This window comes from Strix uralensis, chromosome 13 (genome assembly GCF_047716275.1).
Source record: "Strix uralensis isolate ZFMK-TIS-50842 chromosome 13, bStrUra1, whole genome shotgun sequence".
NCBI classification, from domain to species: Eukaryota; Metazoa; Chordata; class Aves; order Strigiformes; family Strigidae; genus Strix; species Strix uralensis.
The window spans coordinates 16,499,828-16,523,344 of NC_133984.1; the positions used below are offsets into that span (position 1 = coordinate 16,499,828).

General features: G+C 40.3%; 2 protein-coding genes across 2 annotated transcripts in view; one reads left to right on the plus strand and one right to left on the minus strand.

The window, feature by feature from the left end:
- Positions 1-402, minus strand: part of COL4A5 (collagen type IV alpha 5 chain) — an 85,449-nt gene extending 85,047 nt beyond the window's left edge. The window contains exon 1 of the mRNA XM_074882675.1: positions 182-402. Within this exon, the coding sequence (XP_074738776.1) occupies positions 182-271 (90 nt within the window). The 5' untranslated portion in view covers positions 272-402. The remainder of the gene's footprint in view (positions 1-181) is intronic.
- A 692-nt stretch (positions 403-1,094) lies between these two features.
- Positions 1,095-23,517, plus strand: part of COL4A6 (collagen type IV alpha 6 chain) — a 137,561-nt gene continuing 115,138 nt past the window's right edge. The window contains exons 1-2 of the mRNA XM_074882272.1: positions 1,095-1,271; positions 1,354-1,402. Of these exons, the coding sequence (XP_074738373.1) occupies positions 1,225-1,271; positions 1,354-1,402 (96 nt within the window). The 5' untranslated portion in view covers positions 1,095-1,224. The remainder of the gene's footprint in view (positions 1,272-1,353; positions 1,403-23,517) is intronic.

The window sequence follows — 23,517 nt, forward strand, 5'->3', positions numbered from 1 at the left end:
CCCCTCAGCCCCAGCACAGCCCGTGGCCACTGGGGAGCCCCCCCCCGGCCACTCTATTTCTGAAGAGGGCTCAAAAGCTCCCCCCTCTCCCGCCCCGGGGCTCCGCACTGCAGCCGCGCTCGGCGGGGACAGCGGCGCCGGGCAGCGCCTGAGGAGAACAAGGAGGGCGCCCCGCACTCACCGCCGCCGCCGCCTCCTCCGGCCCCCAGCACCCCAGCAGCAGCACCAGGCAGCCGGCAGCCAGGCTGCGGCTCCACCGCCGCGGCTCCATCCTGCCCGCTCAGGAGCTCCGGAGCTGGCCCTGCGGCGCGGGCATAGCCCGGCGGGGCAGCGCGGCTCCCTCCAGGCGGCTCCCGCCGGCCGCCCCGACGCCAGCGCCCGCCCCTCTGCCGCACTCGCCCGCTTCTCTCGGCTCAAGTCCTCCCGGGACTACTTGCCCCACAGTATTCATCCGCACCGTGGGCGGGCGGGAGGGAGGGTGGCCGGCGGCGGAGGGTGCGCGCGTGTAGGGACGGGCGTGCTGCCACCCCGCTCTGAAGGGGCTACGACTCCCCGCCGCCGCCCTTCTCCCGGGCGCCGGGGTTTTGTCGGCTCGAAGGGCGGGCGCCTGCCTCTCCCCGCCCCGCACCTCCACCGGGCGGGCGGCAGCTGCTGGACCCCGGACTATTTTCTCCAGCGGAAGCGCCTCGGTGTGTGAGGGCAGGGGGAGCTGTTGGCAGTGCCGGTCGCACCTCGGGAGGGGCGGGCGGTGGGGCGTGGGGCTGCGCGGGGCGCCCGCCGCGGCTCGCCCGGTTCAGCCCCGTCCCGCCCGGCTCCGCTCAGGTGCGACGCCTCGGCGAAGACCGCGCAAACTTTCTGCCCGGGCACGCTCCGGCACGGCGCGCACCGGCGTGGGGAGCGGAAGGCGGCGGGCGCTCTGCAGTGGCCGGGGAGCCGCGGGGCAGCGGCGGGGAGCGAGCGCGGACCGACCCCGAGCGGGCAGCGCCGGCGCGGCCAGCCCGGCCGCCCCCCCCAGGGCGAGGCACCCTCGGGCCGCCGTCGTAGCGGGGCGGGAGCGGGGAGGGGGGAAGGAGGTGAGCGGCGGCCGCGCAGGGGGCCCTCCCGCCCTGAGTGCGGGCGGCGGGCCCTCCTCTTCCTCCGGCGGCGCGGAGCCGGCGCCCGCGCGGGCGCAGCGGCGCGTAACTGGGCTGCGTCCTCTCCGCCTTCCCGGCAGCTGCCTGAAGCATGGGCCGCGGCTGCACCCCTGCCCCGCCGGCCGCGGGGCGCGCAGGGTGAGTGCGAGGCGCGGCGGCCCCCTCCCCGCGGTGCCCCGCCGTGCCCCGGGGCTGACTCTGTCCCTTTGCCTCCTCGCAGGGCGCTGGTGCTGGTGCTCCTCTGCCTGGGCGCGGAGCTGGCGAGCGCGGTAAGTGTGCCGGTCCTGGCCGCGCCGGTGCCTCGCTGGGGGTGGACGTGCCTGCTCAGACCTGCCGGGGTTTGGGCATCCCTCGGCCAGGAAACAGGCACCTCCCCACCCCCCTCAGAAAGAGACGGGGACTTCCAGGCTTTTTTAATTGCCGTACACCTCTGGCTCCGAAGTTCCTTTGTGCCTTTCGTCTGCTTAACTTTGACGAGTTTTTGCAAAGTAGGCTGCGGTGAAAGACCGTCTGTGTCCAGTGTAACAGCTTTCTGTGTCTGAAAGGATGATCGATAGCTCTCTCTGCAGCTGACTGCCTTTCGCTCTTTTTTAGCTGCTTCTCAAACCTTTCTGTTAAAAGCTGACCCTTTAGGTCCTTGCTCGTAAGGGATCCAACCCAGAACACCTCATAGCTAAGTAAAAGTGATGTGAGAAATTAAAGGATTAAGCTGTTAAGTGTTGTATCAGGGTTCGTGACTATGAATTAGCAAATGTGTTTTAAATTCCAAGTTGGCCTACAGAAGCAATGACTTTATGATCTGTCAGTCTGACAATTTTATGACATAAATGCAGATTTTTTTTTCTTGCTGTTCCTAATTAATATTTAAACAGGTTAGTAAGGGATCACAGGCTTTTTAAATGTTCATAATTTTAAATTTTTGGTGTTGTGATAGATTTTCTGCAACTGGGATGCTGAAATTGTTAGCCCACTCAACTGCGGTGAATAAAAGAGTCCTCTGGAAAATCTGTAGCCTAATTTAAGTGTCCAACTGATGTACAGTCAGCAGTTCAAAAAAGTCTCTGTTATATTGTGATGTAAATTAAGATTGTACAGTAATCTTTGTGGTCTGGGTTTTATAGCACATATGCAATAATGAGTTAGTGGAAGTTGTTGGTATAATATGTTTTAAGCATGTTTATTTTGATTCAACTTCTAACAAAACCAGTTAAAACATGGGGTCTTGATTTGTCAGCCAATGTTTTTCTACTGCTTTTGCTACTCTTTTGATTAAAATTTTAATTAGAGCCTTCCTCTTCAACTGAGAAGAAATCTTTTGAAAAGGCTTTAATAGCAGAGGGGTTTATACTTTTCATAAATATGAAAGGCGTGTTTCTGCTTTGCACTTGTTATAATCAATTGCACTAGTAGAATTTCATCATCCTGGTCAGGTGGTAGTTCCAAGCTCTAATCTTCTCAAAGATTAAAAGATTAGGCAATTTTCTTCAACAAAACCAAGAACTGTTCCTCTGAGTGTTCTTGCTGCAGTGGAATCTATGTGGAAATGACTTTCATAAAGCGAGTATTTTCAAGGCTTTTTGAAACAAACGTGCCATGTTTTGCAGTCATTTTTATAAAGTCATGTCAGGGAAATTATTCCTGATTAGTGCAGATGTAACTGACAGCAGATTTTTAATTGTTTGCTCCAAGTTTGCTTCATACCTGTTGGAAAGCACATCTCTTAAGCAGTCAGGTTTTTCTTAGTTCCTTGACATCTTTCATTACCTATAAAGGGACTTTGTCAATTCAAGTCTATTGCAGTGAGGAAGATTAATATCTACATGCTGTTTCAAAGTCTTTCTGACAGTTTTCTTCAGGGCTAGAAAACAAGCAAAATCTTTGTTACTGTGTAATCAGTCTAAAAGTATGAAAAAGAATCAGAAATAGGTCCTTAACATACTTCGTTTTAGTGCTTTATATGTCAAAGCAGTTAATGCATTTAATTATTCTTATGAAAAATACTGTTGAATGTGCTCAACAGGAAAGAAATACAGCTGGTTTTGTCAACTTCAGATACAGTAGTGGGCAAATGACTTTCTGGTATCTCTGAATTAAAAACACACCCTAACACCTTCCAGCGTGAAGTAAGCTGTTAAGAGAAAATATTAGTGATTGAAATTGTTTTTGCAGTCAGCAGAGCTTTTTTAGGAAAAGCAGGATCTTTGAAACATTTCTTTATAGTCCTCTGCTATATAATTTGATGTGACTGAACATAGTGAAATACAATGATAATAAAATTAGGGTAAAAGTTTAGGTTAATAAGGAATAATAACTTCTAGAAGACTATTCACAGAGACAGTCCACTATTAAAGCACTTGTTGAAGATGATGTCATTTATAACTTTGTTCATCTTCTCTTTCTTTCAAATAATCTCATTTCAATAACTTACCTGTTGTAAAAGAACATCCTAAAATATTGTACCAAGCTGTTGAGCATTCTTCAGGAATGTTACTGTGGACGTGACAGTGGCTGGCACGTCAGGCCAGCATCTTCAATAAAGTTGCATCAAAGATGGCTTTGACTTGGAGGTCTCAATTACAAGGTGCAGTCATCCCTCCCTCTGTAAGAATAGGATTTTAAAGTGTATGAGAATTAACTTCTCAGCTTGTACTTATTTTTCCTGGATATAACTGATGATCTATTTTGAATGGCAGTACAGCATTAGTGTTGTGATGCAATCTATGTTTTCTTGAGCCAAATGCTGAAAACATGGATGATGTGCTGTTACCAGTGGGATTACTTTGCAGAGAGATTGTTACCTCATTTATAGACCAATTGCTGGGAGTGACCTGAGTTTCCCCTACCAGCTTTCAGCTGAAGTCCCTCCAGAAGCTATCCTTCGTTCATGTTTTCAATCTTTTATGATCAGTAATTTGTTTTAATAATGACCCAGGAGTGTCAGTACAAGATGCTGTGCAAGCATAAAACAACAACGTAGTACTATATTCAAGACATTCATTACACTGTAATGACAAGTTGGTCCAGAGCTGGAGGGAATAAGACAAAATGTTGGAACAGTGCTAGAGAGGCAGGTGCTTGCCTTGGCTAATCACTGTCCACCCCTGAAATTTTACCAGGCTACAGGGTTTTTAGAAGAGGAACTTTTAAAAGGATAGTCAAGAGTTTTGCTGATATTTCTGGGATGTCCTCTCATAAATGTGAGGCGGAGCATGAGATGAAAATGGTCACGAAGTCTAGAGACAGCCTCTTGCAATGAAATTTGAGATTCTCATTGCTTTCACAAAGCTCTCAGCTGAGCTGCATCATAGTCCTAGCAGTCATTCTGTGCCCACTTGAGAGCATGCCTGACATACAGGTGAGATGATAACTCCTCATTTATTTCCTTTGTGCCCTTGTTCAGCTAGTTGGGCACACCTGGAATATGTGCTCATCTTGATGTGATATCCGAAGGCACTACTGTTAGGACTTACTGTAAGGACTTATTGTCAGACACGTTCTCTTGGAACAGCGAGCTTTCAGATAGAGTTCAGTTAGCTTTTATTTTATGAGTCTGGACTTCATGTACTATTGCAACTCTTCAAAGTCCTCAGTTTTTTTTTTTTTTGCTAACAAATGTGCAGATTAAGTAGAGATAACCCTCTTTTTCTAGTGCTTAGTGTCTTGTTCAGCAGAACATCTTACAGTATCCAAGTAAAGCAAATAAAAACTACATGTCAAAACCCACTCTGGGCAGTCTGCTGTATTTTGAGTAACTGAAGCTCTGCTAGTTTATAACAAGCTAGCCCAAATGATCTTGTTTCTCTTTTCTCTTACTATATCCTAGGTTTTCTGTGATTTTTTTTTTTTTTTATATCTATGATACAAATGTTTCATAATGTCTTTTCATTTAATATGTACTCAACCAGCTTAATTGAACCAAGCTTATTGTTTTCAGTGGCCTTATGCCAAAAATAATTTTTGTCTCAGAGCTGTGACGGAGGAGAAAAAATAGCTGTTTAATTATGGATATTTAAAATCAGAGTTGCAGCTCTTATCATTCCACTTTCCAATGCAGTTTCTGCAAATATGATCTTATCCATTAAGAGCTATTTAAAAAGCATTTTTCGTTTCTTTGCCATTTTAATCAGTATTTATAAGTATGCAATCCTGCTGTAGTTTGACTTTTCAGCTATATCTTTACACAGCAGTGAGCTTTATTGGAAAAGAAGTAATATCTGTAGTAAAGTTACTTGTGTAAGGAAGGAGCCTACAGAATTCCAGAAACGCTGTAAAATGCAGACCTAATCTTGTAAATCTCAGGATTTGTTTACTGGATAAGGCAGCTTCTAATCTGTAAGACTGCATGGGTGTAGAGACACTTATTTGGTGAAGATTCACGTACTGCGTTGAGAATGGTCATTCTGCAAAGGTCAAGTTTGAATAGTCATGGGTCTGTAGCAAAATAATGAGAATTATTCCCTGGTTCTGTAGCAAAATAATGAGAATTACTTTAAAAAAAATATAAGAAGCAGACAGTTCATAACAGTGCTAATTATCTAGCCCTTGTCAAGACATGTTGAATTTTATGGAAAATTTTTATTAAAAGCTGAATATCCCTTTCTCTCCTATCTGAACAAAAGATTGTTTGTTTGCTGAGTATTTTCTGGGTGCTAAAGATAATTGAGCATAAAATGTGGCATTTTATTTGGCACTCAGACGTTGTGTTAGGTCACAGCACCTATGAAATGAAGTAATGCATGTGGTTGTGTTCTGAAGAGCTTTTTTAATATCGTTATCCATTTAAGGTTGTGGCTGTCTTTTGCATAGGTGTGAGATGCGTTGTGTGACCTGAAGAAGCATTTCATTTCCCCTTGTGGACAAGCCAGCTTTACTGCCAACCATTGTGTTCTCATGACTTAAGAACTGCTCTTAGTAAGTTGTGCTGGTGTCCCTGAAGTAGGCAGAGCGATTCATGGTGGGACTTCTCTACGCTTTGTCCATCCTCACAGTAGAGACACTCTCTACGTGAGTAGGGGTCTGGTACCTTACTCCTTACTAACTCTTCCTCCTGAGGTAATTGCAGTAATGTGCTGATGCTTAGAGATATTGTGAGAATGCTCCAGATTGCAAAATGTTGTGATGGTAAAGTGGCTCTGGTTTGCAAATCCTTAACTTCACAAGGTCTAAACTCTGCCTCTTTCTTGTTTAGTTTTTGTAGAATAGTCATACTCCCTTTGTAGATATAGAACTGCTCCAGGAGGAGAGCAGGTAGCTCCCTGACTTGTACAGGGAGAAAAGACCTTCTCATTCTCCCATATCCCCAGAGACACAGCATCTGTTCAGGCAAGGTTGTCAAAGTATTGCCAGATCTTGGTGTTTAATGAGACAAATTTTTTGATCCATAGGAAGCTGCAGTGTTTTTTGAAAAGAGCATAACTGATCCAAAAGCTATTTTCTGTTCATAGAGATACTCTGCATTATATCTGCAAGTACTTTTGCTGCTGAGTGCTGACTGGAGCAGTAAGATTAGACATCCAGCTAGTCTCTTGTCAGATGGTTTTGGTTATGTATCAGAAAATATGACCCACCTGGTTTTTGAGCATCTTTTAAGATTAACGTGGAAGGGGGAGCTACAAAACACTGCAAAGCTAGTGATTCTGTCTTAAACAGTGCTGAAGAAACAGAAATGTATTTCAGAGACACTAGCCAGTTTTAACATTTTGTCAGTGCCTTTTGTGGGTTTATCAATTCTTTTAGGGCAATTCTTTAGGTACCTCAAAATAATAAAATTAAGGTATTCTTTCGGGGGGGAGATATTCTCATACTGTAGAGTGGTGTAATAGTATTCTGAGATGATCATCAAGTCACGCTAGATGCAGATGTAAAATTTTTTGCTGCCAGAATTCTTGATGTACTTGACCTCCTCTCTTCCTTCCTTTGTGGGTTTTTGTGCCCCTCCATGGATAATGATTTAAAAATATTGCCTAGGTGCTAGTCTAAAGTTGTATTACCAAGTCAAAAAAGAATGGACTTTGGTGACACCTGTGTCTCAGCTTAAATGTTATAATGATGGCAAAGAGGAAGAAATAAGAATTTTTTAAAGCTTTGATTGATAGGTAATTGTCAAGCTCTCTGAGGATCCAGTCCCAAAATAAAGGACTGCTTTCTTTGTTACTGTGGACAAAAGTAAAGTGAAGGCACTTCTGCCATTGCCTGTGGAAGGGATTGTTCTAGCAAGGTCAAAATATGTTTTGAAAGCATTGGAAGGAGGCTGAGTTGCTTGTTAGAGGGCACCTGCAAAATGCAGTCTTGATAGTGACTGCAATGTTAAGTATTATTGGAGGAAGAAGATCAGTGGGAAGGGAGATCAGTCATTGATATTAAACTTCATTTCAGTAGTTGTTTTTTTCTTTCAAAATATCCCTATAACCTAAGAAGGCTCTCACTCTCCTGAGAAGGCTATAAAACCTAACTGAGCTTGATATGCTTCTTTCACTTTAGATGTCTGAGAAGAAAGAACAGTTAGGGTGGAATCATGCGGTTCTCATTACCTGTTCCTTGCAAAAAGGGAATTTGGAGGTGTGGGCAATAAATCTCAAAATACTTGGAGAAAGCAAATAATTTATTCCTGTGTTTTTGCACTGATTTCCTGCAGTTTAGCCTGCCTTGGGTTTTTCCATACAGCTTCCCCTTCTCTGATGGTATGATTTATATGGAAGTTGCATTGCTGCAGTCTCCAGCAGCTGTATTTAACTTTCTGTTTTTTGAAAGGTGTTGACGTTAATGTTATTACTTGTGTTCAAAGTCATCTTTTCTTTTCAGAATGGCTTCCTCTTCTCTCAGGTCTGAAGAAACGCAAAGATGCGGAATTAATACAAAGTCAAAGGAGCTGTTCCATGGATCTGCTGCTTCTCTGGCTTTTTTACCACATTTGTTAAGTTATTGCTGGTCAGAAGTGACTTTGCTGGCCCTTTGATTCTGCTCTTACCCAAATGGATGTAAAGCTGTAGAGATCCCTACGGTCTGTGCTAGCTTCCTTTCTTCTTGTTTCTGCAGGATTTTGTCTAATGCTGGTTGAGTCAACCTCACTGAGCCACTAAACCAGCACCATCCAGTTTGCATAGTCTCTGCTCACTTTGGTTACCTTAATACTGAGAGAATCAACCTTGTGAACCAAATTGGGCTGATTTGCTTCTGAATGTCAAAAGCTACTGTATTCTGAGTTTGCCTTATTCACTCCCTGGTCTATTTTCTTCTATTTGGCTGGAACCTGCTGTACTTTGTACAGCCTCCAGCCCTTGCCTCAACGTGCTGTAAGCTCATCTGCCTTTCTGGCTCTCCTTTGTGCCTTCGTAGCCTAGGGAGGCTGCCAGTATGACTCCTGGCGGTTAATCCTATAGTGCTTTTTCTGGTGCCTCAGTCTTAGCAGCAGTGAGGACGTGTCAATGCCTGTTACCTAGGAATTTCTGTTGCACAAATCTGTTTGAGGGTTGCACCTAATGCTCGTTGCTTTTCCCATTACTAATAGGAACAAAGGATTCCATCCTTGACACAAACATTTGGCAAGACCTCAGTGTGATGTATAATGCAGGTAACATCTAAACATCATCTAGGTGTTGTATCTAGACTAATCGGGAACTAGCTAGAAAAGGCAATACATCAAGGTTTTCTGTAAGATATGAGAGTCCTGTTTTGTTTGGTTTTGCATATTTGTCATTTTTCCATTTCCATTGAAGGGGAAAGAGGTTGAAAACAAGATGGCAACATTAACTGTTTCTTTAGCAGTTTTTTTTGTCTGGCAGAGAGATCAAGACTTGCAGCTTTCTAGAGATCGAGATAAAATGTTTGTACAGAGTAAACTGAAAGCCAACTGCATAAATTAATTTATAAGAGAGGAGAGGTTGGTTTTGATCTAAAAAGCAGAGAGGAAATGAAAGTGCAGTTAAACAAGGAATGGACTTATAAATGCTCCTGCACTTCTTAAAATCTCCACAAATTAAATGTCAGTGAAACTGAAAATAATCTTCCTACTTTTTTTTTTCCTAGTAGCATCATTTTAAAGCTCTGAATAGCAACAGGTTAATGCTTTGTCTTTTCACAACTTTTTAATTACTGCATGTACTTTACCTGTTCACACTGCATCAGAGAGTTTTCAAATCAGCTCCTTATGTTCCTTATCCTTTTGTTTGAATCATTGAATATATTATTTTTTATTAATGAAGATCATGCCCTCACAAGGAGTAAGGCTATCTCTCTGTGGACTTGAAATAGTATCTAGCTCTAAAAAGGAGTCTTAAACCAAAAAGTGTTTCCTTAGAAAATAATACAATCATAAAAGGAGTGATGAATTTATTACTCTTAATACTTTCAAGTCTGCTTAGAATTCATAAGCTGGCAAGTCAGTTTTCCAGAAATGCATATGTAGGTGCATCTCATTACTGTAACAAAGTTAAATAAATTCATTGACATGATAAATGATTGACTTTGCCGAAGAGGAGCAGAACCATTTTAAGTTGCAATAGTTCTTCTTTTATCAGTCAAACTTTTGCTGTGAAGGAATGTGCAGATATCACTTGCTCGGTAGAAGATATATATATATATTGAAAGCAGTTTGAAATTATTACTAGTGCTATAGTGGAAACACATCAAAACAATAGGAAGGTGAATCATTGTATTGTACTTTGATGATTAAACCTATCCACAAAGCAGGGTGTAACTGAACTGGAAGAACATAGCCTGCAGGAGCAAAAACATTTGGCAAAAAGCAAGCTTTGAAAATTAAGAATTTATAGTAGTCTTCAGACTTTTCCATAAAAGGAGCCTGTAGGCTTTCAGCCTCAGCCTTTCTTCTGAGATTTTAGACTGTCATCAAAGTGTGTGTGAAGGGATTGAAAAGTTGGAGCATTATCTGTAAAATTAATGTATCTTTGTAAATATGTTCTACATGAACTGCAGCACATGTGAAGTATGGGTTCAGCTGAAAGGTGGGGTTGGCAGGTCCTGTATTGCGCTGTGTGCATTTTGCATAGAACATGCTGACTCTTTATTACCAAAAAGAATTGGAGTGTGGTGAGTCTTTGTCTTGTGGGCATGACTGAAGTGGTCTGCGTGCCAAAAGTAAGGTGCTTTCTGGCATACTTTTGAAATACATATGCTTTTTACTTTCTCTAGGGGAATAGTGTAGACAAAGGCATTGCTTGCTATTTAGCAGAAGTTTTGTATCTGAAACACTTTTTAACAGCTCTCCTTGTAAGCTTTATATGCTCATTTTTACAAAGGAGGGGTAGTAGTGCATTTTTGACCTAATAAAGTAGTTTTGGCTTAAACTTGAAACTGTTCATGAAATCTTCTCCTGCAGATGGTAGTTGGCTTTTTGTTGTGACTCGAAAAGGTGTGAGGCATAAGCTTAAGAAAAATATAGAAAAAAGATGTTAATAGGGTAGTGAAGGGAAGAAGCCTTCAAACCACCCCTGTAACAAAGGTGAAGTATTCTTGTTGCCAAAGTAAATGTTAGATCCTTAGCCTACTTTTACCCCAAATAGTTACAGGAAATACTCTTTAAAGACCACAGAGATTTATAAGTTAAATGAGTTGGTGACCATAAACAGAATACTTTAGGTGGTCTCTTCAAGGTAGTGATTATATGGTTTGCTCTGTGGTACTTTTAACAACCTTAATCTCTGGGAATCTGTAATCTTGTTAGGATTAAACCGAAATCTGACTAGATAATTAGTGTGAGCTCCGAACTGTGGTTTGACCTTATATCTTTTAGTGGTACAATTTCCATGTGAATGGACTGGCCCTGGAGTGTGTGGAGTGTTGAGAGCCCTCAGCAGAGTCTCTGGGGGCTGAGGGCCTCTGGTAGCTCAAGTAATCTGCAGAAAATCACCTCAGTTTTTGCAAAGACTGCTCTTCGAAGACTGTACAAACTGGGGTCTGGGTCAGAACATCTTTAAATGTTGCAGAGCACATTTTCCATTGAAGGTAAAATGCGTTTGCAGACCCTCCAGAGTGCTGAGAGTTGCAGGACGGTTTGAATCCTGAAAAGAGCATGCCTGTTACAGTTACAGCAACAATATTTGGTCTGTTTTGTCCCCTTTCTAGTGTTCATTTATGATGGACATTCATTTCACACTGTTTCCCTTACATAAATACAAAGTAACATGTTGCAATTTTAACTTTAAAATCTATAATCACTGGTTGGATGACTGTACTCTTGAGTGATTTGCAGATGTCCTTCAACCGTGCCTGGCCACCTTATTTTGTGGCAGGCTAAATAATGGTATTATGTCTTGCATGTGTGAAGAAAGCTTTGCCCCAGGTCATACAGCAAGCCAACGGTAGGATTGGATTTCATCTCCTAGTTCTCTGCTTTAGTCACTGGGTGAAAAGAGACATGGCAGCCAGGATATGCAAAATATCACTTTGCATAATGATCATAGATCTATTATGTAGCTTTGCTTCTTTGAACTGTTGTGCCATAAGTGGTAGTGCTTTGTATGCCCTAAGGGTCTTTCTGTAAATGGTGCAATCTGATTTTGGAGGTCTGGAGGGGTTGAACCTCTAACTAGCAGGACACAAAACTGTAAAAAGTCAATTATGGCTATTTAAAGACTCTCCATTCAATTGAATTTTCTTCTATGTGCTAGCGTCATACTGTGAAGTTTCCAAAGAATCTGGTTGGTTTTTATCTTTCAGCTTCACACTATCCAGCCAAGTTCTGCACATGTTTCAGAGAGGAGTGGCAAGGATTAAAAACCTGCTAGTTAGTCTCAGCTACAGTCTGACAGTGGTAGAGTGGAATTAATTAATGTTTATATCAGATCTCCAGTGCTACTATAACTTTTCAACTCTATTCAAGGATACTTTATGAACTGTAAACCAAAATGTTTGCCAAGTATTTTGGATAGAAGTAAACTAATGCTACATTATTAAAACAAAAGAATGCTGTGATTTTGGAAGATTTGTGGTGGTGGGGTTTTTTTGGTTTTTTTTTTTCCCAAACATAAATCTGATTCATAGACCAATAGATATTGACCAAATTTCAGCAAACAGGTGGTTTGGGATTTTTATTTCAAAACTCAGTAATAAGAATTTAATAACTTTTGTTCTAAGCTGATATTAACAGAAGTGTTCTGCAGCTGGCTGTAGCTTTTCGAATCCAATTACCCCATTCTTTCTTACCTTTCAGCTTGTGAAACAAAAGAAAAGGAAACTTTAGGGGTTTTTTGGGTTGGTTTTGTTTGTGGGGGTTTTGGGTTGGTTTTTTGTTTGTTTTTTTGGGGTTTTTTTGTTTGGTTGGTTTATTTTTTTTTACATTTTCATTAAGCTACTGTCCAGATCTGGAATGACTGGTTTAGTTTTCCCTGCATAGAAAACTGTCAGCCCAGTCATCTTTGTGCAGTGATACCGGTTACAGATTTTGTTTGGATTAAATGATACCATTGGATTAACTGGAAATTAATTTTGCTGAGGCAGTTAAATGTTTTCTATATATAATAAGTGTTCTGTGTGTGTAAGAATAACCAGGCAAAGTACTTCCAGCATCCATTTCATCAAGATGTGTGCTTATAATTTCCATTAAAGAAATTCCATTGAGAAAGTTATTTCCCTCCTCTTCATTCCGGTGTTATGAGCTCACTCAGAGAAGGGCAGAGGGGTACCAGGTTTCGGGCCTGAATTCCTTTGCCAGAGGAATGTGCAGCGAGACACAGGTACAGGCTAGCTCCACGACATACTTGTTTAGAGGGGCCCTTCTGCAACCCGGCAGTTTACAGATCTCAGATTTACAACACTTCTTTATCTGCATGTTTTTGTTTTAAAAAAAGGAAGAGACAGAGGGATTAATCTTTATGAAGAATGTTGTGAGTTTTATTTCATTTTCAGATAATAGATATTGTTTCTTTTTTCATTTCCTTTTTATAGATAGGCAGTGAAAGTATATTGTTAGACCCTTAAAAGTTGTGGATATGATAGAAAGAAAGGCAGAGACAGTTAAAAAACACTCACTCTGCTGTCAGATGTAGTCTGTGCTATTGTGTTTAGCTGAGGTCAGTGAGAATTTAGCCTGCACATTACATGGTATGTCATTTGGGGCCTCATGGAACTGATGATACTCAGTTGCTTTTGGAATTTTATTTAGTGTCTGGCATGAGTAATCTGTATTTTCCTTAAGTATTGAATGTCAGCAGCATTCTATGCCTGATTAGATGTTACCTTACATTATCAAAGTATCACTAGTGTCAACTTGTATCTTGAAAAAGTTGCAGAGGAGAACTATAAACACTTTCCATTAAATAAATTCATCATAAAACTACTATGGGAAAGTAATTCAAATTCTGTTTGAAACCAGATTGTCTCTGTAAGACAAAACCACTACAGTTCATTCAGTTACTTGGCAGAGTTGTGAAATTTACTGTACTTGCTCAGTTTATATTCACCACAGCCTCTGCTCTTGATAAGTCTGAAATCGCTAATTTCTGTCTGATGATATCAAGTAACTGTAGCAGGATATTGACTTCAATTAGATATTTTCTGATTAGGGCAGGAAACTAATATTTTGCAGATAAAACATGAGGAGTTGGTCATGGCATAAGAAATAAGGAAACCTAGATTCTATTCTCAGCGTAGCTTGATGAATGACTTCATGTAACTTTCTCAAATGCTCCATATCATGTTTGTAGCTACCTGTAAAATAATCATGCATATGCTGATCCTGGTGGTCTGTATGCCTATTTATCAAGGAAAGTAAATTTAATTTTTCCTTCAAGTTATTGTAGTAGAGAGAGCTGCTCTCGGAGCAGAAGGTATACTTTAAGATAGGTAACTTGGTAACATAGAAAGAAATTTAGGGGGGAAGTTGTATGTGCATTTATTTGTGTTTTCCTTAAGTTTCCTAAGGTGATACAAGTATTTAGCTTTCTCGATTTTCATGAGTAATCTACCAGCTCTTCTAGTATGTATGAATAGAGAATCATAATAATAACATACCAAACATGCATTTTTAAAAATTTATCGGAATGCAACTTTGAATTTGAGTTTTTATTTCATAAAACTAAAGAATTTACCTAAATCTTGCACTTTTCTTTACATATATTCCATTGAGGTTCGATGGGGCTGCTTAGAGATTAGGGTTACATAAAAGCGTAGACTGTACCAGCAGCTGTGTAAAGCAACAGAACAAAGTTGGTGTTACTCTGTTTTATTCAAGTTATAAAGGCATAATGTAAATAAAAACATAAGTAATATAGCATGTTGCCTAGAGATACAGGGAATTCCAGACTTTTTTCTTTTCAAGAGGGTTGGGCTTAAGAGCACTAAGGATTTCACGAGTCTTAATTATACTAGCCTTGGACTGCTATTGTTTTAACAGCAGTACATGCTAATTTTTTATTTTAAAAAATCATGCCAATCTTTAGCAGTCCTTCAGAATTTCCAGCTTTGATTTTTATTGCAGAGAAGTTTTATTTTTTTAAAATCTTACAGATGTTGGAATCATGTGAAGATGAGAACATCCATTTTTATTCAAAATAAAAATCTCAGTTCCTATCCCTAAATCTTAGACAAAAATTGAGGAAAACAGGAGAAAACAAAATGATCCTAAAAATATGAGGTTTTCTTTCATAGCTTTTAAGTCAGGTGCTTGACTGTGGGGGCCTGTTATGTAACATCTGGATGTTTGACTTCAGCAGCATTGAGGAAATTAGGAGAAGGTTTCCCTGAGACTGGGTTATCTCAGACCTGTCAGCTGTGGGGTTTCTTGCATCTTTGTATGAAACAATTGGCACCCGGTGCGGTTGGCGTCAGGATCTCTGACAAGCTGGATGGAGGTCTGTTTAGATAGGGCTGGATTGAAGAGCAGGAGAAAAAAAAGATTATGCTTTTCTGGCCTTCAGCATCTGCTGTGTTGGTTATGTCATGTTTGATGCATGCTGGACACAGTTAAGTGTTCAGAACAAAGTTCAGCTTTTAAAAGACATTAATTGATTGTGCTCTCTCTAAATATTTTTTGAAATTTGTGTCTTTGGATGAACTGAAGTTTGTGGGAGGAGAAAGGCTGTTAAATGGAGCGAGAAACTCCAGCAGAGAAGCCTGCAGTGCAGGTGCCAGGAATCCTGTTTGCTGTTGCCATTATCTGGCAGGAGGCTGTGCCTGTGCCCTGCATATGGGTGCCCGCGTATGTAGGGGAGGAAGGAGGGCAGCTTTTATTGATGGTTCCTCAGCAAGCCTCTATTATGTCCCTTTTTGCAGTTTAATGTATAATTTGGTGCAAACTTCTACACCTCCAACACAGCAAGTGCAAGATGTTTTGTTCAGTGTGAGGCAGGGAATATTTCTGTAGCTGGTTTAAATCAAAATAAGTTAGACAACTTATACCTTAAGATAAGATAATGTATCTAACTAAATAAATTAGGTAACTTCCTAGTCCATCCTTTATTTCCCATTTGTGCCACTCTGCAAGCCTATGTGCTTTAAAAGTAATCAACTTAAAATGTGTTCTTCCTATCAGTTACTCTTTTTGTACTATTTGTTAGCAAAGGTCTTAAAGCTCAAGTTCTTCTGGAAAAAAAATTTTTTTGAAACCTTTCTCAGGTCAGTACATTTGACTGAAATTTGATATTAATTAATTTAGCTTTGTATGCTGAGTACCCGTGGTGTATAAGCTGCCATTGTTAGAGCACCTTTGCAAAACCTGAAATGAAATATTTTCTTTTGAGTTCACTGCTCATAGATAAGTGAATGCTCATGTAACCTTTTGTTTGGTTTTCTATAGAATTTAATTTACAAACTTTGCTGGAAAATAACCTTTTACCCTTATTAATGTATTCTGTACCACAAAGGAATCTGCAGGGTGTCAGGGTGTACAATGTAAAACCCCTGCTCTTCAGTTTGAAGTTGCTGTTTGCTGGGGGGGGGGGGGGGCTGGGGGAGGCGTTTGGGGAGGAGTGTGTAGGAAGTTAATGTTTGGATCAGTCCATAGATTGAACTTTTAGCTCTGGTTATATTTCTCCCACTGCAGCTGTAGATCTTGTACCTGTTGCAAAAATTAGTCTGTGTGATGAATGTGGGCGTATAGATAGCTGTGAATTTTTTCTTGTGGTTAAAGGAAAGAAATGTAGCACTTATCAGAAGTCCAGAGCATGCAATTGTATTCAGATTTTACATTTTAAAAATACTCTTCAGACAGTACTTATATCAACTTTCTTGAAAATATGTGATGTTTAAGTATCTCCATGCACACATAAAAGAATATTTTTTTCTGAGACATCACTTTGTGAAGTTGTGACCTTTTTCATGTTTTTATTACTACTTCTGTAATGCTCACCTGTGAACTTAGATCACTAGATCTGACCCTACTGTACTCTTGTGCATGAAAAGTCAGAATTGAAATACAATCCCTGCTTCAAAAGATTTGCAACCCTCCAGATACACTCAAAACCTAAAGAAATCATGGGAAAATATTGCTCAGCAAGGGGCAGTCTCATCACACCAACTGTAGAATTGTGCTGCTGCTGTTTAAGAAACTGTACACACAGCTTTCTCTGATACTCATTCTGCTTAATGACAGCAGCTCCTCTGCCTCTTAAAACATAGAGAATGCCTGAGCTAAATGTCTTTCCTGGGTATAGATGTGGAAGTTCAAGTCTGATTTTAATTTAAAATCACTTACAGCAGTAGGAAGGTGTTGGTAATTAGCTAGCAGAGGAAAGTCTTGGAAACAATTGTCATTTCTCCAAAAACTGTTCTTTCTCCTCAGTCTTGCAATAAAGTAGCAGCAGGATGGTGAGCTCAGAGCACAGCTGTGCTTTATGCTGCTGGCATGTAAATAGAGACCATAAAAAAGGAACCCTTCTGGAACAGTATTTTATTGTTAAGCTGATTGTTGATGTGATAGCTCAGGTCATAAATCTTTTGAGTTAATGATCAGCGATCCAAAGGAATCATTCTCTTCTCTTCCTTGCAATAACAGCATCATTACTCTTCCAGAAAATATCAAATTATTTCATATACTCAGGAAAAATCTGCCCCTGTACAGCCAACAAAATACAGGAAACCCAGTCAAGCCAGAAAATACATCTCAGTGTTCACTCTAGGAACAATACACATGCCTATTACGAATAGAGAAATTAATCAGGGTTGTAATACTTGGGTAAGATTAACATTCGAGTATCCAGAGCTGTTATACTTGATTCAAGTAAAAATGTGTGTGGGTGTATGTTTATATACAGCTATTGCTTAGTTTTGACCTCTTGGAAATCTCAAAGGGCAGTAACAGCAGGTGGAAAGAGTTTTCAGGGTAAACTTGGCATCGCATCTGGATTAGTTGTTCAGTATCTCTCACTGACATTTTTGATCTATGGAAGAAGGTTAAAGGAGGAGACGATATTTAGCCAATCTAGTTTTGAGCTAATTTATCCATTTAACTGAGGTGTGACTCAGAGAATGACCATTAACAACCTGAGTCCTTCTATGGCCAATGAAGGATGGTAAGAGGGGCACTTGGGAGCACCAGGGTCAGATGACTGACTGACATAGGGAATGTAAATGCTTACCTCTGACACACAGATCCTACATGCTCCGAAAAACACTCCTGTAAACTGGCATGTGGATAGGCCGTACATGAGAGATCAATAGAAAAGGGGGCAAGGTTGGTACACAGTACAGCTGTTCACTTTTTCTTTCCTTGCAGTGATACTTGGGCAACTGTAAAGGATTTCAGCCATGTAAACTATTTCTGTAGGTGCCATTGCAGGGTGTACAGCAAGCCTGTCCATATCCGTCACTCCAGGGAATGAGTGTTCGGGATAGTTATGCAGGTAGCAAAACCTAATATAGGCATTTTCAGATAATAAATAAAAAAGGTGAAGCAAGTGTCATGTCATTGTGGAGTACAGTGTATTAGATTCCTGCACTGTTAGTGGGTTTTTTTGCAGCATACCATTAACATTGCACAGCACCTTTGAATGGGGAGAAGAATATATGATTTTCTCTGAAATAGTAAGGAATTTTAAGAAGGCTGAATATAGTTGTTTGTCTTGGAATATGACCAGGATGCAATGTCTAATAACTCCAATAGCTCTGGTTTCCTAATGGCCACCAGATGCCAGGACCTCTCGTTTTTATCTCATCTGAAAGAAAGGCTAAGTCATCAGAACCCCTGATAGCTCAGGACAGACTGAGATATAAATGCTTCCTGCTAATTCCCAGCCGTGCCTGTTCCATCACTCGTGTTTCTGGTGAAGCTTCTTATGACAACATGGTTGTGCTGAGATTGGGATTTTTTGATGGGGTAAGGTGCAAAAGGTTGCAGCTTTCCTGTGAGATATACACATTCCTTCATGTCAAGGCAAAGGTTATGGTGGTTATTTTCATAACAAAGACAAAATACATCTAAACACATTTCTCTAAAATACTTCTAAAATATTTCATCTCTCCCTCAGGAATAACTTAATGTCAGTGATGAATTCAGAAATAGATTTTGAGCCAGAATTAATTAGAAACCCACTTGCTGCTTTGTAATTTCAAGGGGGGATTTAGGGGATGACCTTTCACTACTCTTTTAGTTCTCTTCTTTTTTTACCAGCCTTTTCTTTTGCCCTTCCCCCCCCCCCTTTTTTTTTATTTTATCATTAAGAAAGCAATCAAATACTTGACCATGTGCAAGAAAATAAGTGTTTCATGAAGTTTTCTTCAGAAGTCTTCCTTCTGGAATATTTTGCAAATCTATGTGTATTTGCTGGCCTTGTGAGGAAAACATATAAACAATAATGTTCCTTCTTCAGTCTGAGTGATTCTGTTGTACTATTGCGATACTGTTCACTCAGGAACTTGAGGAATAATAGACTGTAAAATACTTCTGCAGAATTTTGGTCAGAAAGGATATTTTAATGCTTTAATATTATTAAATATGCTAATTTTGCTCACCTCTTAGGTTCAGTAGTGATTATATTACATCACATGCTAGCAATGGGATAAAAACAATCTTGTTTGTGATTGGAAGACATGTAACACTTCTTTAATACAGTCCTTTGTCAGAAAGAGAGCCATAATGCATTGTTTTTGCTTTCTGTATTTCTTTATCTAGTTATGTGTAAAATATATCATCAGACATGTTTCAGACATTAAATAATTTCATCGTCTTATATTTATTAAGAAATGTTGTGCTGGCTATGACCAGCTACCCTTGATTAAAAAGAAAACAAATCTTTTCTTCTGAACTTTCCTTCTTGAAAGTTGTGTGGACAGAAATGTAAGTTTTGCAGCCCCTGAAATTTTGGACACTGGCTAGTATTCAAAAGGAGGATGAACAGTGGCTGTTGTTCCCTTACTGAGCTCTCAAGCAGCTGGTTCATGCTTTCAGCCATCACAGTTACCTATAAATACAGGAACTGACCACGTATCTTCCAGGGGAATAAGTAGGAACTTCCTCTTTGTCTACTATTTTGAAGTATCACCTTAGATTCCACATGCTGTGCCATGCTTGGAGAGTCATGCCAAAGGCAGTCTGTTATCTCTTCTTTAGTGGTGAGTGGGACTAGATATGCTACCAGTGTTGTGGGACAGTAATGAGTCTGTGAAGAGTCATCCTACCACCTGCTGCACTACGGGATCTTGCGCTCCAGCTCCTGCACAATGTAAGTGCAGTGAATGGTTCAACATAAACTCAGTCTGACTAGGAGTAGAAAGAGGAACCTTTCAGTCATGGTCCTCCTCTTTCAGACAAACCCTAGGAGAAGTTTTCTGATCCTGCATGTATGACTACTGGACACCTTCTGTTCCTCTTTTAAAAAGGTATCAGTTAAGCAGTAGCTACAAACAAGAGCAGCAAGGTTTCTAGTGGCCCTGTTTATAGGGGGAAATGCGGAGTGGGGGAGAGTCAAATTCTCAGGGAAATGCATCTACTTATCCTGGAGGAAGAATAATAAAAGATCTACTTGACTGTTCAGATCTGAAGTAGACAAGAAAAGTCTGGGTCCTGGGGAATGCATTGAAAACTGTACAGCACTTGTGCGGCAGTTGAGAATAAGGTTGAATTTACAGTGGATGAACATGAGAGTGAGGCTGACTTTACAGTGGATGTATGGAGAGGTGCAATGTCCGTTGATGCGAATGCAAAAGCTATTTTATTTATTTTTACTACAAGTACTGTACTTTATCAAGAACTTTTTTAATCCTTAACACCCTGCAGATGAGTTTGATATACCTCAGCATCTGTAAGCAGATTGAATTTTTCTTCTGGTTTTTTGTTGTTTGTTTTTTTATTCCTCTCTCCTTTCCCTCCATCCAGCTAAATTCCAGCCCACATCTACCCTTCCAGTGAAAGCTTAAAACCTTTTTTCCTTCTGTGTGACCTCTGCCCTCCCTCTAAGCAAGTGCTAAAGAGAGGGCCAGGGCAGGGGCCAGAAGTCTTGTCTATCTCCTCCCAGCAGCAAGAGTTGTTCCTGAACAAGGGCAAAATCCAAAGAGAAAATCAAGATGCGTATTCAAGTCAGTCCAGCACATGTTAAAGCCTTGACACTTGGATGTTATCAAAACATTAGTATCAAAATATTATTGCCAATATTGAGCTCTTTCTAGTCCTGTACAATTTTTTTTTCTTAAAATCCAGGTACTGGTGTGGTGTTCTGCTTTCATTTTTGGAAGCAAAGTACTAAAAGCAGAGGGTGATATGAACGCTTCCATTTTCAGTAGTTCCATCAAGAAGACAGTACTGATTCTGTCAAAATATAATTATTCACATGTCTCTTATATCTCTACTCTGCCATGAAAATGCCTTAGACAGTATAGGCTACATTTGTACTCAAAGCAATCTGCTAAGATCAAGACCTACATGTTCCCTCTTCCAAACTGTGTGTAATTTATTTTTTCTTTTCAAAATGAATGATCTTTTTTCCTTTCCATTCTGACCCTTAAAAGGAGACTGAAGACTGGGAGCTGCAGGTCTTGAAAAATACTTCTGAAGTCAAAATGTTTGAAGTTAGGTCTTGTGAATCCAGCTCAGCATACATGAGCCATAGGTTGATGGTCAAGATAGTACAGAATGACTAAAGAAATGTATTTTCTCTGTTCAAAATTCTGGTTTAAACCACATGAAAAATGGATATTTCTTTAAACATTTAACAATTTAAACAAGTCATGGAAAATCTTGAGATTTGTCAATCCCTTCTACCCAACACATTCACAATACTACTCTACTGAAGTAGTGGCACACTGAAGACGTGGTCTGTAGATCACTGTTAGATGTGAAGTGGTGATCCCATTTCTATGTCCAGTCAGTCTCTGCATCCTCTGTGAAAAATGTCATCAAAACAGCTATTGGAAAAGAAGATCTCAGATATGGGAACTGTGAACATCTAAGTACCATAAAAGCTTCAAAGGCTTGAATATGACTCCTTTTTTTTTTTTTTTTTTTTTAATATGGGGACTTGAACTCCCAAGGCTTAAGATTTGGGAGAGTTGGGGGTGTGAAGAATCTAAGATTGCTCCTTCCTTGTAGTTACTTTATATCTAGCAGAGGTCTTTAGTCACTGGTAACTGAAATCTGTTTTTCGACTGGAAATGTGTGTAATTGCAAGATGTTGACACAGAAATTGCATGCATTGTTTGTAAAGCAGCTTGAACCTAAAAAGTAGGTGTTTTGAAGGTGAAAAATATCCTGATCCCCAGTAATGCTGGAAAGTTCTGACATAGGAGGCTCTTCTTCCAAAAGATGTATTTTGTTACTGCTGAATGCTCAGAATACTTCAGGGTTAAATTTACATGACAGGAGTATTCAAACAGAACTTTTCCTTTGTTCCAAGTTAATGCATGTATCTACTGCACAGTATAGATAATGGGTTTCACTGAGAAATAGTAAGTTAGCAAAGATGTGCGAAAAGTTGAACATTCTTTGTATTCTGGCTCTTACTCTTCTGTATGTGCCATTTGAATAGTTTGTGTAAAGCACAAAAGCGGGGAGCGATAGTTTTACAGTGTCTAAGCTGTGAGGTGGCTACCTCTTTGTCTATTTTGGGGTTTTGCTGACTTATACTAATGCCAGGCTCATACATTTGCTATGTTATTTAGATCTGTTAAGAGATAAATTTGTCTCTACTTGTAGTTACGAAATTTAAAGGGGCTAGGTATAGCTCTAGGAAATTGCTCAGATGAAAAAAGATGTAGTCTTTGAGGTACTGAGAGGTTGTTTGGCCTTGAATAGCTTTAAATGACCGATCACATCATGGTAATGTATGTTGTAATGAGAAAAACTGTGGTCCTGTATAAAAAAACCATGGAGACCATTCCTTTCTGTGCTGGACAGTATGAGTACTATAACTTACAATGCCAAGATATGCAAGGATACTCTAATTAGTTTTATGTGCTCTCTTCTGAGCATGTCAATGTCAGTGTCAAACAAGTCAAAACAAACATGAGGCTGAAGTAGCAAAAATGAGCCAAATGTATTCTTGGTTGTGTTGACTTCAAAGTCTTAGCTTATATTCGTTGTGAATTTGGATCCAAGACTTCATGCATACATACCTTTCTCAGAGACAAAATAAGGAGGCCAGGTGAAGTGTGTGTATTTTCTCTCTCCCTCACCTTCCCTGACTCTCTGGAGTTTTTGAAAAGGTAATGTCTAAGAATGACCTGAATATTGGGGGACAACATACAATATTTGTACAAGGTCGGTGGAAATCATTGGCCAGTAAGACTCTTCAGCTGTCCGAATGAAATCAGCGTTAAATGTGTATGTGGTGAGTAGCTCTAAACACATTGATACTTAGTGTTATTGACAAATTTTGCTCTCTATATTTTACTTGGTATGCTGAGCAAAGAAAGAAGGAATGTGGAAAGGAGGAGCACGAGTTCTTCAAGAGTGGCAGGGAAGTGGAAAATGTGTATGTTACCTAGGCTAGCAGAAATGTTTAAGAGTTTGATTATTCTTAGAAGAGATGATATTTTCAAGTCAAAGAAACTGTATTTAAAAGACACCAAGATTTGGGGTTTTTGTGTTAAAAAGATCTAAAATCATCACATTTCATCTGCTGGTATGCAATCATTCAATCTATGGTCAAGCATACCTTAAGGATCAAAAAGCCTGAGCATTTGCCTATATTCTTATGCTTCTAGCTTGACTTCTTGACAGCTACTTGACTTCTGCTGCTGCATTCAAGCTAGGTAGAAGTCACAGAACATCCAGTTCTTCCCATAGTCCAGCCATTGAGCTGAATGGGGAGATTTTATGATTTAAGAGGCCCCGGGAATGTCTTCGTTGTCTAAAATGTCAGTGTTTGTAAAACTATCCTTGAGCTGTCTTCTTTAAACATGGTGTTGAAATTCCTTACTGGAGAAACAAAAAGCAATCCTAACAGATATCCCTGACAGAATTCTGTTTACTTTGCTTTAACAGTGATAACATATATTT